Source organism: Pogona vitticeps, chromosome 11 (genome assembly GCF_051106095.1).
Source record: "Pogona vitticeps strain Pit_001003342236 chromosome 11, PviZW2.1, whole genome shotgun sequence".
In the NCBI taxonomy this organism is placed as follows: Eukaryota; Metazoa; Chordata; class Lepidosauria; order Squamata; family Agamidae; genus Pogona; species Pogona vitticeps.
Genome location: NC_135793.1, coordinates 9,321,558 through 9,337,862, shown reverse-complemented (window position 1 = coordinate 9,337,862; position 16,305 = coordinate 9,321,558). Strand labels below are relative to the sequence as shown.

Genomic DNA, 16,305 nt, shown 5'->3' with positions numbered 1-16,305 from the left:
TTGGAAAGTGGAAGGAACTGAGACCAGAACTTAGAAAGTAACTTTTAAAGTAATTAATTCATTTTACTCATTATGGTATTTCAATTATTTTTTAAAAAAGATTGATAATGAAATGGTATACATACAACATGGAAAATCATCTGGAAGACTGAGAATCTTCACAGAAAAAAGTAAAATTCTTGAGCAACTTCAATATTGTCATGAGTTTAAGGAATCCAGAAAAGACCTTTTCTGTATTATTTCATAATAATTCCACTATGTAGAAATTGGGTAAAGGGTTACTTACTTACTTACTTACTTACTTACTTACTTACTTACTTACTTACTTACTTACTTGTTTGTTTGTTTGTTTGTTTGTTTGTTTGTTTGTTTGTTTGTTTGTTTGTTTAACATAACTCTCAAAATTCCATGGTTATGGGATTCTGGGAGTCATATTCCCCAAAAGAAACTTATAATATTGACTTAACAGATCTGTAATATCCTAATAATAATTGAAATTTTTTATTTGTGATTTTAATTATTTTAATCTACATGCGCTGATCTCCTAAGAAGAATCTGGGGATGGAAACCAAATAATCAAAGCAAGTTTAAAAGCAGATTAAAAACCAAAACCAAATCCAAATAAAAACCATTGAATAAGTATGGAAGCTGTAGTGGAAATCTGAACCTTACTGTTGAATAAACAGTTCTTACCGTAGTGCCCTGAAGCTGTAATCTGAGAGTCAGCAATGTAACCAGAGGCCAGACCCAAGGGAACTTGACACTCTAAAATATAAACATAAAAGTTTTTCATTTTACAAGCTTAAGAAATAAAAGCAATTTAAAATGTATTTTGCATAGAGGGCTCCAGGTTGCCTGTGGATTACTAGCATAGAACCTGGGAACAGAAACACTTTTCCAATTGGAGCCTCATCTTTCCACCTGATATGGCTGAGGAAGATTGAGGCCAGAAACGTCAGCCCTGCCTGACTCCCCTAACCCAGCATCCTCCAGACATGGTGAACTACAATTCCCATGAGTGGTGAACTACAATTCCCATGAATCTTCCATCTGCCAACCGTCCTTCAAGGGTTGATCATTTTTTATGGACAGAGCCTGTAAGCCACAATCAGGCCAGTGTGACAGACAAAGAACATCTGGCCCTTTCCCCACCAGTGGGCCAAAGCATCAGGAAAGTACTGCTGGGTGAACCCCAGGGAACAGCAGTTTTATAAACTTAAAAGAAGCTGGTGCCCTTTGAAGGATAGTAAGCCCATCTACTCACGCTGGTTGTATACCAAGAAGAGGGCACTCATTCCAGCCTCCTCGTGCTCACCAACTGCGCATCGCACTCTCCAAATTCCAGGGTGGAATGGGCGCATTTCCACTGTTTCAAAACCACCTGCGGCAGAGAGGACAAGGAAAAGTTGACCAAACAATGTACTGTCCTTTGGTTTCTGGAGGCTGCAGGATAGAACGAGGTTGTGTGTGTGTGTGTGTGTGTGTGTGTGTGTGTGTGTGTGTGTGTGTGTGTGTGTATAGATAGATAGATAGATAGATAGATAGATAGATAGATAGATAGATAGATAGATAGATAGATAGATAGATAGATAGATAGATAGATAGATAGATAGGTAGGTAGGTAGGTAGGTAGGTAGGTAGGTAGGTAGGTAGATAGATAGATAGATAGATAGATAGATAGATAGATAGATAGATAGATAGATAGATAGATAGATAGATAGATAGATAGATAGATAGATAGATAGATAGATAGATAGATAGATAGATAGATAGATAGATAGATATCTCCTTGAATATGTGCAATATATATATTGCACATATTCAAGGATATTCTTCGGAGTAAGAAATTATTTTTGAAGAGGACAGCCCTGCACTAACAAGGAGCATAAAAAGACTCCTCCTGCCTCTGTATCATAGCCTGAGATCTTTTGATATGTAGAGCCACTGAAGTATATTAACAAATACATTGTAATTAAAATAAACTAGAATAAAATGGATCAATAAAAATGGATTTGTTTGAAATGTGGGTCTGGAGGAGAGCTTGGCAGATACCTTGGACTGCCAGAAAGATAGACAAGTGGGTCCTAGATCAAATCAAGCCTGAACTATCTCTGTAGGCAAAAATGTAGAAACTGAGGCTGTCCTACAGTTTGGGCACATCATGAGAAGGCGGGATTCTCTGGGAAAAAAACAATGATGCTAGGAAAGGTGGAAGGCAGCAGGGAAAGAGGAAGACCAAATATGAGATGGACTGATTCCCTAAAGGAAGCCACAGGCTTGAGTCTACAAGAGCTGTTGAGGACATACAACATTTTGGAGATTGCTTGTTCAGTGGGCACTGGATGGAGGAGGCGGGCCCAGGAACTGCCAAACACCTTGTTTGTCTTAAGGACGAACTGGCACAAAATGCTGAACCAGCAGTTCATGCTCATTTCTAGTTTGCACCACAACTCTCGCGCTAGTTTTGGAATTCCAGAAGCCACAGTCCCCCCCCCCCAAAAAGTTCCAAGCTATGGTCAAATTAAATGGCCAACATCAGGATGATTTGAATCCACAGAAATTGCAGAGGAATTGATGCACCAAATCTCCACTGATTCAATGGGCCTACTCTAGTTCAGTTTACTACACTCAGCATCAGGATTTGGGCTAGTATGCATGACCTCTATGGCCCTCTCAATGTGTTCTCAGCTAAGAACACATACCAAAGTTGTTTTCACTGAGCAACTGTTACACAAAAAAAGCAGAAATGAGCAGGCAGAACTAGGGAGTCTGTATAGTTGCCCCTTTCCTGCCTTACCAGGATAGAGGTTGTAGACCCCCATGCGATACTCCTGGGCTGTTCTGATGGTGAAGACTTGTCCGTGGAAATGGACGGAGTGGATATCTTCGGCACCGCCTACGTTCATCAGGTACCATCTGACTCGCTGGTGCTGACCCATCACCAGCCCTGGCAGGGTGTCTTTCACGTAGCCGTTGATCGCTGGAGGGTTAACAGGACACAGAAGGCCCAACATGTAATGGAGGCAAAAAACAAACAAACCCCAAACCCTTCTAGGTCAGAATAGCATCATGATACATGGGCGTCATGACTGGTACCCCCTGTGCTTGATGGGACAAAAGAAACAATAACCCAGAATGACACACAAAGTCATGCAGAGATTTGCCAGCACTCACACAAGCAGAGAACCTCTGGTAAGCGATAAACAGGAGTGGGGTGGCTGAGGGTGACCAAAGGTGGGGCAGTGCCCCATTTATCCCAATGGACAAGCTGCTACTGGCACAACTGGTGCCTGGTGGGAAGGAAGGGGGCAGAAGATTTTCTTTTCTGTCCTGTCCCATCAGACCCTGGAGGTCACTTGAGGAAATCAGAGAGTATATGGACTATGATTTTGGAGTCCTCGCTGAGCCTTGAAACTCTCTCTAGGCAACTTCATGCCAGTCCCTCTCTTGCAGGGTTGTTGTGAAAATAAAGTACAGAGCAGGAAAGCTATGTACGCCTCCTTCGGCTCATCGGAAGGAAGGTGGGATAAGAATAGCGGATGATTAACATTGGTGAGATAATGAACAAGACAGCAGAAAGGCCCTGATAGAACCTCTGTCAGTGACTGGAATCAGGGAATAGATTTCTCTTGGGCAAGATGCGCTTCTAAGTCCCTTTCCTTGCCCCCCAACAGTTATTACTCTGAAAGCTCGGGAAATGGTCTGGAAGAGACGGCAAAGTGGATTCTCACCATAGAACGAATGGTTGGCTTTAAAGGTGGGGTCCTCTGTCCTTTTGGGGCAGGGGGGCGGGCATCTCCCTCCAAGGTTCTCATCAGCATACCAACTCTTGGTCTCATCAAAGATGGTGAAGAGCAAGGAGAATTCTTGCACGTCCAGTTGCCGTACATGCGCGGTGCTCAGAACCTCGGACCGGCAGATAATCAGAGGCCCAATCAGGCCAGAGTGCAGATCTTTCTCCTGAGACCGAAGAAAGTGGTGCAGAAAAAGGACCAGTTGAAAACACGAGGAATCCTTCTGCCTTCTACCATGAAGGTTTTGTTAAGAATACTGCAAGGATCCCTGGATCAGATTCTCGAGCCAGCTTACATTACGTCCCCAAACCAGCTTGTTTCTGATTGTCTACCAAAATTCCTGATCTAGACAGAGGTCTAAGCCAATATTCTTTAAAAACAAACATTAACTTGGAAGAAGTTCCCATTTCTGCCACGTGAGTTGGGATGGAGCGTGCAGGCTCACCAAGACTTATCCTACTAGGACTAAATCATAGTGCAGTGGTCACCCAGGTGTTCTTGGACTACAGCTCCCAGAAATCCTGGCCAGCCCAGCTAATGCTGAAAGCTTCTCGGAGTTTTACCTCAGAACATCTGGGGACAAAGGTTGGGAACCCTAGTGTCTTAGTAGAACATGTGGAGAACTCTCCCCTAGTCAGATATTTTCAACAAGAGTCCCTGCAGTCTTTTACTATTGCCTGCTATGGGTTGGGCTAACAGGAGTTAGAGACCGAAACATCTTGGCTGGAGGGGTGGGGAAAGAGGGGCAAAATTTCTCCACCCTTGCTTTAGTGGACCCTCCTGGAGTGGCTGGACTACAACTCCCAGAAGCCTTAGCCAGCAGAGCCAATGGCCAGCAATACTGGGAGTTGCAGTTGAGCTACATTTGGTGTGTTCCAGTTTTGCCTATATGACTGCAGCCACTGTTAGGCAAAACCCACATGCAAAACTCTTGTTTTTTTTCTTCTTCGCCTGTTGCTATTTTTTTCTGCACTTTTCCTGAGGTACTTTCTTTACTTTTTCTAAGGTACTTTTCTGTACAAAGCTTTCCATTTACCATAATTGCTCTTCCAGACGGGCTCAAGTCTACAACATATTTTCAACAGGACAAAACAGCGGTTAGGTCAGACGGGATTCTGAGATCCTTCCTTCAACCTATTGTGCTAGTTCAACTGGAAGCACGGAGCAGAAGAAGAGGCGGTGGAGGTGGCCATGAGGTGGCTCACAGGAGCTTTCCTCAAACAACTGAAGAGATATGACTATAACTAAGGACTAACAAGAAGCCAAGCTAAGCTAGCACCTTTCAGAAACTGAGGGTCAAAATTCTGTATGCAGAAAAGCAGAATTCTCTGGTAGGCGTCAATCGTACAAATGGAAACTTATTCAAGGTCAGCATTAGCACGAGGCAGCTGCATTAAAAGTCTGCATCAAGAAAAGCAAAATTCTGCAACATCTATTAACTAGGTAAATAAAATTTGCTCAGGACCAGCCCTAGCTTGAGGCATGGTGCGGCTGCTGCCTCAGGTAGCTGATGCTGATCGGTGGAGCAAGAACAAGATGTTGGAAGACATAGCCACACAGTCTGCTATCCACTGTCCCCACTAAAGCAATATTCAGCTGCCAGTCCAGCCCAGTAAACCTCTGTTCGTAGGAATGGAGAGAAAGCAAAATATCTTGGGCCTACTTTGAATTTATTTTGCATAATATATTTGGAGTCTCGGAAGTGGGGAGATTATATATTTAAAATCTTTTCCATGACATCACTTGATATATATATATATAGGCAGCACCAGAGGAGAGGACATCCTTCCGCACGTACCAGGTTGACGCTGGAGAAATACGCCCAAGCTTTGCATTCAAATTCATTTGTGGTGGGAACCATGTGGGGCTGCACTTTGATCAAGTACTCTCGGAGCTGATTTGGCTGCACTGCCTCCCCGATGGGCTGTTCCTTTTCCTCCATGGTGCCTTCGTATGGGAGCAGGTTGGAATGGAAGGAATAAGGACGGGAAGCCATATTCTTGAATGTCACCTGGGGAAAGTGGGAGGATGTGCATGACAAGCTGAATTAACTTTGGGAGAGGGAAAGACAGAAGAAAGACAGCAAAGAAGACTCAAGACCCATGTGCCCAGTTTTCCTTGGGTCCCTGGCTTTTGATGTAGAATATTATAGACTTTGGAGATGGCTGCGGATGAAAAGGGTGATGGAAACTCTAGAGATGTTGCAGTACTAGATCTACAAACCATTTTATCTGCACAACGGAGGTGGCTTCCTCTAGGACAGTGGTGTCCAACCTTGGCCCTCCAGATGTTCTTAGACTACAGCTCCCAGAAGCCTTCACCACCACCTCTGCTGGCCAGGATTTCTGGGAGTTGAAGTCCAAGAACATCTGGCGGGCCAAGGTTGGACACCACTTCTCTGGGATTTTTGCAGTCCTTCAGATATATTGCTAGAAGAAATGCATTCTGTCCCCCCCTTGAGAATGTGTACACTTGCAAGACCTGTGGGGTGTTTTGAAGGAACCAAGTATACACGAAACAATTTACCCATTTTAGAATGCCTAAAAAGGATGCGGACTCAAAATGTGTACACTAAGTAAATCTAAACTAAGTACCTTGGGCCAAACACATTAAAATAAAAACATTAAGGGGAAAAATACATGCATAGAGTAATAATACCAAAATAAGCCATATGCGGGTACCAAAAAATAATAAATTTAAATGAAATGAAAGCTTCTTTTTAAAAAATGTTTTTTATTTTTAAGACAAAAAAAACCCATATACAACAACAAAAATACAAAAAATACAAATAATAGTGCTTATTCCAGACTAAATTATAACGTGCACCCCATACCCACGGGACCCCATTTAACAATATTTTTATTACGAACTACCTTTCCAAAATTGTAAAGAGTATTCTTTAGAGGCTTTCCCCCTTCCTTTTACTAACACGAATTCCACCAATTTACCCCAAATATCATAAAAATTGTTAAATGAAATGAAAGCTTCCGGTCTCCCCACCCCTTCAGGTTCTGAGGCTGTCTTGCGCTCCCTTTTGCTCTGGGGAAGCCTTTAGGAGCCTTACAGGATGGTGGTAGGGAGCATTTAATAGTTAAAAATAAATAAATCATCACCATATTGCAGCCACTTAGGCTTTAGTTTTGACCACTAAAGCCTCTTCCATCTCAAATTTAAGAATGGGAACTTAAAATCAAGACCTTTAAAAAAAAAAAAAAAACTAGTATGGTATATGTATTGGAGAGTTTATCATCTTATCCTTTCCTCCCTTCATAATAAGAATCTCACTTACCATGATGACATCTTCAGCCTGTCCTCGGATGTAAGGCCCCAAAATGCCCAAATGTTCATCCAGTTCTCCACGGATCACCGCCCGAGTGAAAGAGCTGTCCAGATACTCTCTGAAAACAACTTTCTTATACTTCCTGGAGAGCTTCTTCCAGCTGTTCTTCGGATTCCTGTAAAGAGAAAAGTAGATGCTTACATTGTAAACAGGACTGGCCCTCCCATTAGGCAAGAGGGTCACTTTATATGACAGATCCCGAGGGGGTGGCAGCAAACAGAACTGTGTCCCCCCCCCATTATTCCATGACTAAAGCTTACCTGTGGCTCTAACCCAGGCACTGGAGCAAGATTTATCTACTAGTTTACATGCGTCTTGTTTTTAATTCTTCATTTTCAGTGGAAATAGGATTGGGGTCAGTATATAGGAGGTATGGATATGGGTAGGGGAAAGGTAAAATTCCAGCGAGCGAGTGGGTATTTTTTTTTACATCACAAAAATAGTTTAACAAATTTTACCAGAATTTCTATAGTTAATAATTTCTCCATTCCCTATTTAGACCTTCATATTCTTTTTTTTAAAAAATCTATAGTTTCAAATCCATATTTTGAGTCCAACTATAAAATCGTTCCCAGTTTTTGAGATTTTTTTGAGATGAACTTTCTTCATTCAATGCTTCTGTTAGTACTGTACATCCATCTCTGCCGTTTCCAGTATCTTTTCTGTCAGATCCTCTAGAGATGATATTTCTGCTTTCTTGTAATATTTCCCATATAGTATCCTATCTGCAGTAATTAAATGTATTATCAAATATCTCATTTCTTTATCTACAATCTCAGGCATAATATTCAATAAAAACAATTCTGGTTTAAATGGTGTCACACAAGATACTATTTTTTGTAGCATTTCATGTAGTAATCTCCAATAATTTCTTGTTTCCCTACATACTCACCAGATGTGATATAAAGTAGCCTCCTGCATTTTACACTTGCTGGAAACATTTTCATATATTTTAGACAGTTTAGCTGGGGTCATATGCCACCTATAAAACATCTTTTAGATATTTTCTTTAAAATTTACTGATTTTGTAAGTTTAAATATTATTCTGCCAGAGTTGTGTCCAATGTTCTAAATCAATGTTAGGACCAATATTTTGTGCCCATTTGATCATACAATCTTTCACCATTTCATCTTCCATTTTCATATTTAAGAGATATTCATACATTCTTTTAATTATTTTGCCACTTGTCCCTAACAATAGTTTATCAAATGTTTGTTCTTCATAAAATCCCGTTATTTCATCTTTTACATACTTTGAGTCTAGTTGTACTCTTGTCCACCAATCTAGAAAAACATTCCACTCCTCTAGCGCCTCTCTAGTCTTTAACATGGGTCTTGTACATCTTGTCCTTCGCCTCAAGCAACAAAATACCTCAGAGCAGTTCCAACATTCAAGTATAGCCTCTCCCTCCCTTACAAACAGTAGGATGGTGGTTCCCAACCTTGGATCCCCAGATGTTTTTTGCTAAAACTCCCAGAAGTCTTCACTACTAGCTGTGTTGGCCATGATTTCTGGGAGTTGTAGTCCAAGAACATCTGGGGACCCAAAGTTGGGAACACGGTGGTAGGAGATGAACATTTCAGTCAGAAACATGAACATCCTATTTCCCAACACCTACTAATTTGTCTTTTAGTTCTCATTGGCTTCTTTTGAGTCACATCTACACCAACATCCAGCAAAGAGAGCACCATTTTGTATAGGCACCTACGCATGTGTTCATCTTCAGAATGGTGCACAGCGCTAAGCAGCTGATGCGGTATACTGCCAAAGACCACGAGATGGGAAATTCATCCCTCAGATCTGACTCAGCCTTGATGATCTCACTTAAGTCAGCCATTATCTTTCACTTTCTACTCCCTGCCCGCATTCTGGGGGTTATATTGGTCTGCTTCTGCCACTGCAAGAATGACTGTGATTCTGTTTATATGATCTTTCTCCACATAATACTGGACTTCGGCTAAGATGATTTGTCTTCTAGTCCTACATCAGTCATGAAACTCATCCTCAGACCATAGGGAGGCCTCACAATCTCTCATCCTAACCCATTTTGCAAGCTGACTATAAAAACAAAATGGGATAGAGGGCATATATGCAACCCCAAACATCCATGGAGAAAAGATACAAATATAAAATTATTATTAAACTCCAAAATCAGTCTACAAATACTAAGCATAATCATGAGAAATGTGTATCATCATCTCAGGAAGTCTCCAAATGATGTCAGTTATACACGTTCCCTGTCTCAGCATCCTCTAATCTGAAGGGTAGACTTCGAGGTAAATTCACTTCTCATATACTCTCAATGTCCTAAAGTAGGAGTGAAAACCTTTGGACTTTTGGGTATGTTAAGTCTACCAGAATTCTTTCCCCTATCATGAGCAATGGTAAGAAACTGGGGGAGTTTTAGCCCCAAAACATCTGGTGGTCCAAAGACTTTGCACACAACTCCTAGAGTGGGGAGTATACTCAAACAGGTTTAATTTACTGGATAGCTCAGTGGTTTAGGTAGGTTGGGAGTGTGATTATTATTATTATTATTATTATTATTATTATTATTATTATTATTATTATTATTATTATTATTATCATCATCATCATCATCATCATCATCATCATCATCATCACCACCACCACCACCACCACCACCACCACCACCACCACCACCACCACCATCATCATCATCATCATCATCATCATCATCATCATCATCATCATCATCATCATTATTATTATTATTATTATTATTATTATTATTATTATTATTATTATTATAGTCTCCAACCACCAGCTAAGGGTCAGGTGGAACTTACTTGTCTCTTAGGAATGGTGAGGGAATATGACTTCCATAATCCCACATCACTTCAACTGCTGCAATGTAATATTGTCGGACTTTTCCAGTAAAACCCCTTGGATCCTGGTCATCTTCCCCGTATATATCAAATTCTTCTATGTTCTCCTCAGTATTGCTGTAGTCATCATAGTCAGAGGACTCTTTCAGATGCTTTGATAAGTTTGCTTCTGCTGGTCTGCTGGAATTGTACGCTATCCTGGGAACTTCCATGTTCAACATGTTTCCTGGGGGTGTGTTCTTGCTTTTATTGAATCCTTCAATGCCATCATTTTTTTCTTCTTCCTCTTTCTTTCTTGGAAATGCTGAGGGAGAAACATTGCCTTCTTCACCCTTAAGCAGCTTGATTTCTTTCCGTCCCTCTGTTTTTACCCATGGCTGCTGTGGAAGGGTCCGATTGATGGCAGAGTGATCTTGATGGAGTAAGTCATTTTCTGCTGGGCCCTGTGAGGCTGAAATGTTCACCTCTTCCCTCTTTGAGATGTCCAGCAAAGATGCCTTCCTCAGCGTTTCCTCCTGATCTGGGTTAGATTCCTGCAGCTGCAACTGCAAAGAAGCTTCCCAGTCAGCCTGCCTCCTTGATGGTACCTCTGATGTTCCCGGAGGACTGCCCTCATTTATGTTCCCCATGTTCTCCTGGAGACGGATGTGGGCACCTGTGATTTCTCCTTCTGCAAGGACACTGGAGCCCAGTCCTGGCTTGGTTTCTGTGCCATGATCCTCTATGACTACTTCATTCCTGGAGTAACCAGGGATCATATTAATACTGTCCGCATCCACCATTTTCTGAGGTGAACTGCTCTCTCTCCAAGCCTCTTTGCTTCCATCTGGAGTGACTCTCTGTGTGCCGCCTGCTTGGGATCCAAGAATATTCCGGAACTGTGAAAGATTATACTGGGTTGGATTTAATGGAGAAGATGGCACTGGTGTGTGGCCAGGGCTGGCTGTTTCATAGTCTTCTGTAGCTTTACCTACCAAAGATATACCGATTATACCAGCTGTAGCATTACTGCTTGTTTTGAAAACATTACCATTGAATAAAGTCCAAGCTTGCCCTTCAGTTTTACCAGAACTGTTTTTTTCTCTTGCCACTGTAGCATCTGTGACCTGATGTAGTTTTGGAGATTTATTTTCAAAGTGACCATCGCACGCATGAGGACCCTGTTGACAGGCCGTCTTCTTTGGCTCATCTGCTGATTTTTCATGGCTATGAAAGTCTGGATATAGTTTGCTCCTTCTCTTTCTTATAAGCCTTTCCTCAGAGCCTGTATCGTTTAACAAGTTAATTCGTTGTGATGGAAGTGAACCTTCTTCATAAAAAACATTCTTTTTTCCCAATACGCTACCTCTGGGAAACTTTAATATGGTCTCTGCCGGTCTATGTTGTGTCACATTTTGTTTCACAAGTTTTCCCAGAACTCTATGGGAATTTGGGATACTGATCTCATTTGGTGTGGCTTGAAATCTGGGAGAAGCTTCATTCTCTCCCCCAGAGAGATATTTTCCTTGGGCAGCTTCTTGGAGACCTCCCTGGAGTGTTAAGTCCTCTGTTTCTTTACTGTAGTGAGAGGGATGAGTAGAGAACCTACCGTTACTATTCAGAATATCATTAGTATCTATGTCCTTGTCTGTAATATTTAGATTGCCCGTCAGTCTATCTGGATCTGTGTCATCACCATTTTGGGCAAACAAGGAATTGGGTTCCTTCAAAAAAAGGGCGTCTCTCATAGCGTCATTCCGTCTGAGTTGCACAGTCTTCTCTGTCTCATGATCTTGAGAGTGTACATCATGTGCTTTTTCCTGGGAGACTGTATCATTGCTTTCCAGACGTAAGTCTTCACTTGAAGGTGTAGATATGCCTTTGGTTCCAGTAGTTGTTGAAACTAGCAAGGAAACTGGTCGCAGCCATTGAGTAGTTGCAGACGGTTCATTCTCTTGGTCCGCTGGTTCCTCTGATGAGTAGCTGTTTGAATCTTGAGAGGCCGTGCCATCCCCTCGTGGTGCCAGGCTGTCAACCCCAGGATTGATTTCTAATGTCAACAGACCAGAGTTTTGAGTCTCCCGTGACATGTCCTGAACAACTCGCTCGCTTTTCATGCCAGTTGATGATGCAGATGCACTACTCCTATTGAAGGAGGTGCTTTCATTTACATCAGAGATTGTCTGGAATTCCTCTGTCAATGTCATCTTTGATATTAATGTCCTAGTATTCCATCTTTCTGCTGCATCCACAGGTTCCTGTGAAACCCTTTCAGGTAACTGGGAATCTTGATCCCCTTTATTTCTTATTGATAAATTATCATTAACGCCAAGAGGGGAATTTTTTGCCTTCAAGGCCATTTTTTCTGCAAGGGCCTCCCCATCAAAAGGTTCCTTTGATTGAACAGTAGCTACATGATGTCCGAGAAGTGCCTGCATTTTTTCCAATGGAGGGTCTGATTTAGAGTTTATATCCCCTGCGGCCTTCCGTCGTACCATACTCTCTTGGGTCACCCCAGTTCCTTCTGTTGGCCTGGGCCTTCCAAACACAAGCTGCTCATCCTCCAGACTGGTGGTCGTCTCCAGTGGAATCTTGCTAGGATGCTGTTCTTCATGACCAAGAGACAGATTTCCTGAAATCCGATGGTCACGGAAGATTTGCTTGAGCATGGTTGATACAGTGCCGGATTCCTCTTCTACTGGAAAGGCTTTGCTAGGCCTCTCAAAAGATGACTCTTCAGGAGAAGGTGAGGAAATGTCAGCTTTGTGTACAGCTTCCCCCAAATGAACTAATGTGTTGGTGGAATTCTTTTTGCTGTTTAGCTTGACATGCTGTTTGGGTAGTTCAAGACATGGAGCCAAAACGTGGTTCACTTCCAAAGTTTCATTTTCCAGAGAGGTAATGGCACCATCCCATTGGTTCTTTGCACAAGGCTGAAGACGTTTTCTTTTCTTCCGGAAGCTTCTTGGTTGTAGGATGTTGGCTTGAGCCATGTAGTCTTTTGGTAGGCTTTCATCATAATAGTCAGCTATACTCTCCCCAAACTCCATCTCCTGGGCACATGTGAAAATAGAGAACTTGGCACTCATTCCTTGTCTTCGAAAGTCAGGATTCAAGCATCCCAGCATCCATATGCCTAAAGGCAAAAAGACCAAAGTAGAGAATGAGCGAAAGATTGACACCAAGCACATTTTACATGAAGGATAGCTGATTGCATCTTTTAGAGGCAAAAATGATTATTTTTTAAAACGTTGGGCTCCTTGTAATTTTCACTACATCCACATGAACGGACAGACACAGCACGGAGACTTCTAATGCTAAAAAAGTAGGAAAAGTTACTGTTTTGGCTTTAATTCCCAGCAAACTCCAACTAGAATTGGAATACTCTGACCAGGCTGGGAGTATTCTGGGAATTGTGGTCTAAAAAGTGGAACTGTCCCCATCTCTGATAATGTCATATGTGGCCTGAACAGATTTAAACAAATTTAACAACAAGAGTTAGTGTGGTGTACTGGACAGAATTGGAGACTAGGACTTGGGAAGACCTAGTTTCAAATAATTGCTCTACCTTAGAAGCTCACTGGGAGGTAGCAATGGCAAACTGCTCTTTGATCATCCCACATGCCTCAAAACCTCTACAAGGGTCGCCATAAGTTGAAAGCAATGTGATAGTACATAAAACACTATTATCATTCAATTTTTTCCATTTTGGGGGTATCGTTGGGAAAGTGGGTTTACAGCCTATTGCCCTTTTTAAAAATAAATTGAAGACCTTTCTCTTCATGCAGGCTTTCCTTTAAATGACTAGTTGAACAAAGAGATTTCGAAAACAAATTATTTTCTTCTGTTATTTTACTTGAGCTTTTAATATTGCTCTTATTTATGAGTTTTAATATGCTTTTTAGATATCGTAGTTATTTATTATTCGGCTTTTAACTGTGTTTCTTTTAATCCTGTAGGAGAAAGGCAGCCTATTAACATTTTAGGTAAAGGTAAAGGTTCTCCTTGACAATTTTTGTCCAGTCGTGTTCGACTCTAGGGGCGGTGCTCATCCCCGTTTTCAAGCCATAGAGCCAGCGTTTTGTCCGAAGACAATCTTCCGTGGTCACATGGCCAGTGCGACTTAGACACGGAACGCTGTTACCTTCCCACCGAGGTGGTCCCTATTTATCTACTCGCATTTGCATGCTTTCGAACCACTAGGTTGGCGGGAGCTGGGACAAGCGACGGGAGCTCACTCCATCACGTGGATTCGATCTTACGACTTGCTTGGTCTTCTGACCCTGCAGCACAGGCTTCTGCGGTTTAGCCCGCAGCGCCACCACGTCCCTATAGCCACCACGTCCCTATATTAACATTTTAAATATATATAAATCCCTGGAGGGCCCTAAATTTCCAGTAAGCAATATTTCTAGCTCACCTGGATTCTCCATGGACATGAAGACTGTTTCTCCAGAGAAGGGGAAAAGTGTCAGGGTCTCCTCAAAGGCCGTGTTGTGTTTAAAAGTATTCCCAGAGAAGAAGACAGATAGGATATCGGTCTGAGCACCTACGCTCAGGACATACCAATAAACCACTTCACGCTTGCAAAGCTTCAGTTGTAGGTTATCAAAAACATAGCCATTGATACCTGGAAGGGAACAAGGAGGACAAAATAGCAGTGATCACAGCTGGGCTGAGCCCCACATGTCAAGAAACATACCAGAGACAGTCAAAACAACAAAGGGCATATCTGCATTAGGCATTTATAGTAGTTTGAGATCACTTTAACCACCATCTCATGGAAACCTGGGATTCACAGAGAAGAACTGTATTTCAGGGCAGGGCACTTAAACGCTCTAGCAGACAATTCTATGTAGCTCACATCCAAATTCTGCAAAGATGGAGCTGTGACCATTCAAAATTTATCAGACTGCTCTAACGATGTGGTGCAGATGCTCTCAAGAGTCCTCTAGCACTTCCAAGATCCCTTAAATACTGTAATTGTAATTGAATTTGTGAAAAGAAATCATTCTTACCGGAGGTAAATGCTAAATGTCTAAAGGTGTCTAGATTGAAATAAAAACAAAAGGGTGAAAGGTTAATTCTAAAGGAAAGGGAACTGTTTTATTGGAGAATGTGACCAGATAGGGCTACTACAGCCAGTTGGCAAAATGACAGAAGAGGCCATTTTGCAGGAAAGATTGCAAGGAAAGACTGAAGTCCTTCAAGAGAAAAGGGATGAAAGGTTTATTTTAGGTAAGGAGATGGAAACTCTTAAGGCAATCTTCAAGTCAGAGCTGAATTGTGAACATATCAGCAATCAGTGGAACAGCGTGAAGACAGTACTTTGAAGAAAAGTTTTGTATCTATCTAAATACACTCAAACCAACCTAAACAGAAAGAAAATCGCTAAGGATCAAAGTGGATGAAATGTTTTAGCATGTGTTTAAAAGATGTGCTCCCTCAGGTGATGAAAGAGACCTGTCTCTTGTAACAAGATTTTTTTTCCACACCTGCATCACCTCCATTTGAGAGCCAGTGTGGTGCAGTGGGATAAATGTAATACACTGGAACTCAGCAGACCTGGGTTCAAACTCCTGCTTGGCCATGTAAACTCGGCTAGGGGGTGGCACTGGTCAAGTTGGCTTGCCCAACTTGGCAATAGCTTGATGTCGGCTATAGCTTGATGCTATCTAGCAAACATAACCAGCCCCTTGCATTTAACGTAGTCCGTTTTGTGATCAGTCATTGGGAGGTGAATAAACAATTAATTTGCATGTCTGATTGCTAAGAGATGCAACTTTGAGGAAACCCATTTGTTGGCAGGAAAGTAGGTTAACTGGACAGAACATGCATTCCACTTAATGTTTAGTTTGACCATATGTCTTCATGGCTGATCTGTGACTTAAATGGCTGCTTGCCCCACACCTTTCTTCTCTCACACACCAATTTTTTCCTTCTTCTTCTGAGGCTACTCACTGTACATGACATTGGAGGCATAGAACTCAGGATCCTGGGGGTTGACCGTGGCTGCATCAGAACAGGATCGGTTGATATTCTCTGCCAAGTACCAGCTCCGGTTTTCATCAAAGACAGAAAACAACACATATCTTGCTTCATCGGACATAATCTGAGGGAAAAACACAAAGGCAGGAGATTGGAGGTGAGTCACTGTTAGATCTCAAAGTATTCTGGAAATGAAATAGGGTGAGAGAAGACAGATGCTTTAATGGCTGTCCACTTTGCTTCTGTTTTGGGCATTCCTTTGAATTCTGATTGCTCAAGCACAAAAATACTTTATCATGGCTCTCCAATATGAGTGCTTTTAGCTCTAATTATGGGCTAACTATAATGTCTGGT

The 16,305-nt window shown here is 41.9% G+C and overlaps 1 protein-coding gene across 1 annotated transcript in view; it reads right to left on the bottom strand.

The window, feature by feature from the left end:
- The window catches only part of F8 (coagulation factor VIII), a 41,254-nt gene that overhangs the window by 5,202 nt on the left and 19,747 nt on the right, over positions 1-16,305 (bottom strand). Inside the window, exons 12-20 of the mRNA XM_072981049.2 lie at positions 15,925-16,075; positions 14,384-14,593; positions 9,946-13,099; positions 7,084-7,249; positions 5,593-5,805; positions 3,732-3,960; positions 2,798-2,980; positions 1,265-1,381; positions 694-765 (exon numbers count right to left, since the gene is read on the bottom strand). Coding sequence (XP_072837150.2) covers positions 694-765; positions 1,265-1,381; positions 2,798-2,980; positions 3,732-3,960; positions 5,593-5,805; positions 7,084-7,249; positions 9,946-13,099; positions 14,384-14,593; positions 15,925-16,075 — 4,495 coding nt within the window. The remainder of the gene's footprint in view (positions 1-693; positions 766-1,264; positions 1,382-2,797; positions 2,981-3,731; positions 3,961-5,592; positions 5,806-7,083; positions 7,250-9,945; positions 13,100-14,383; positions 14,594-15,924; positions 16,076-16,305) is intronic.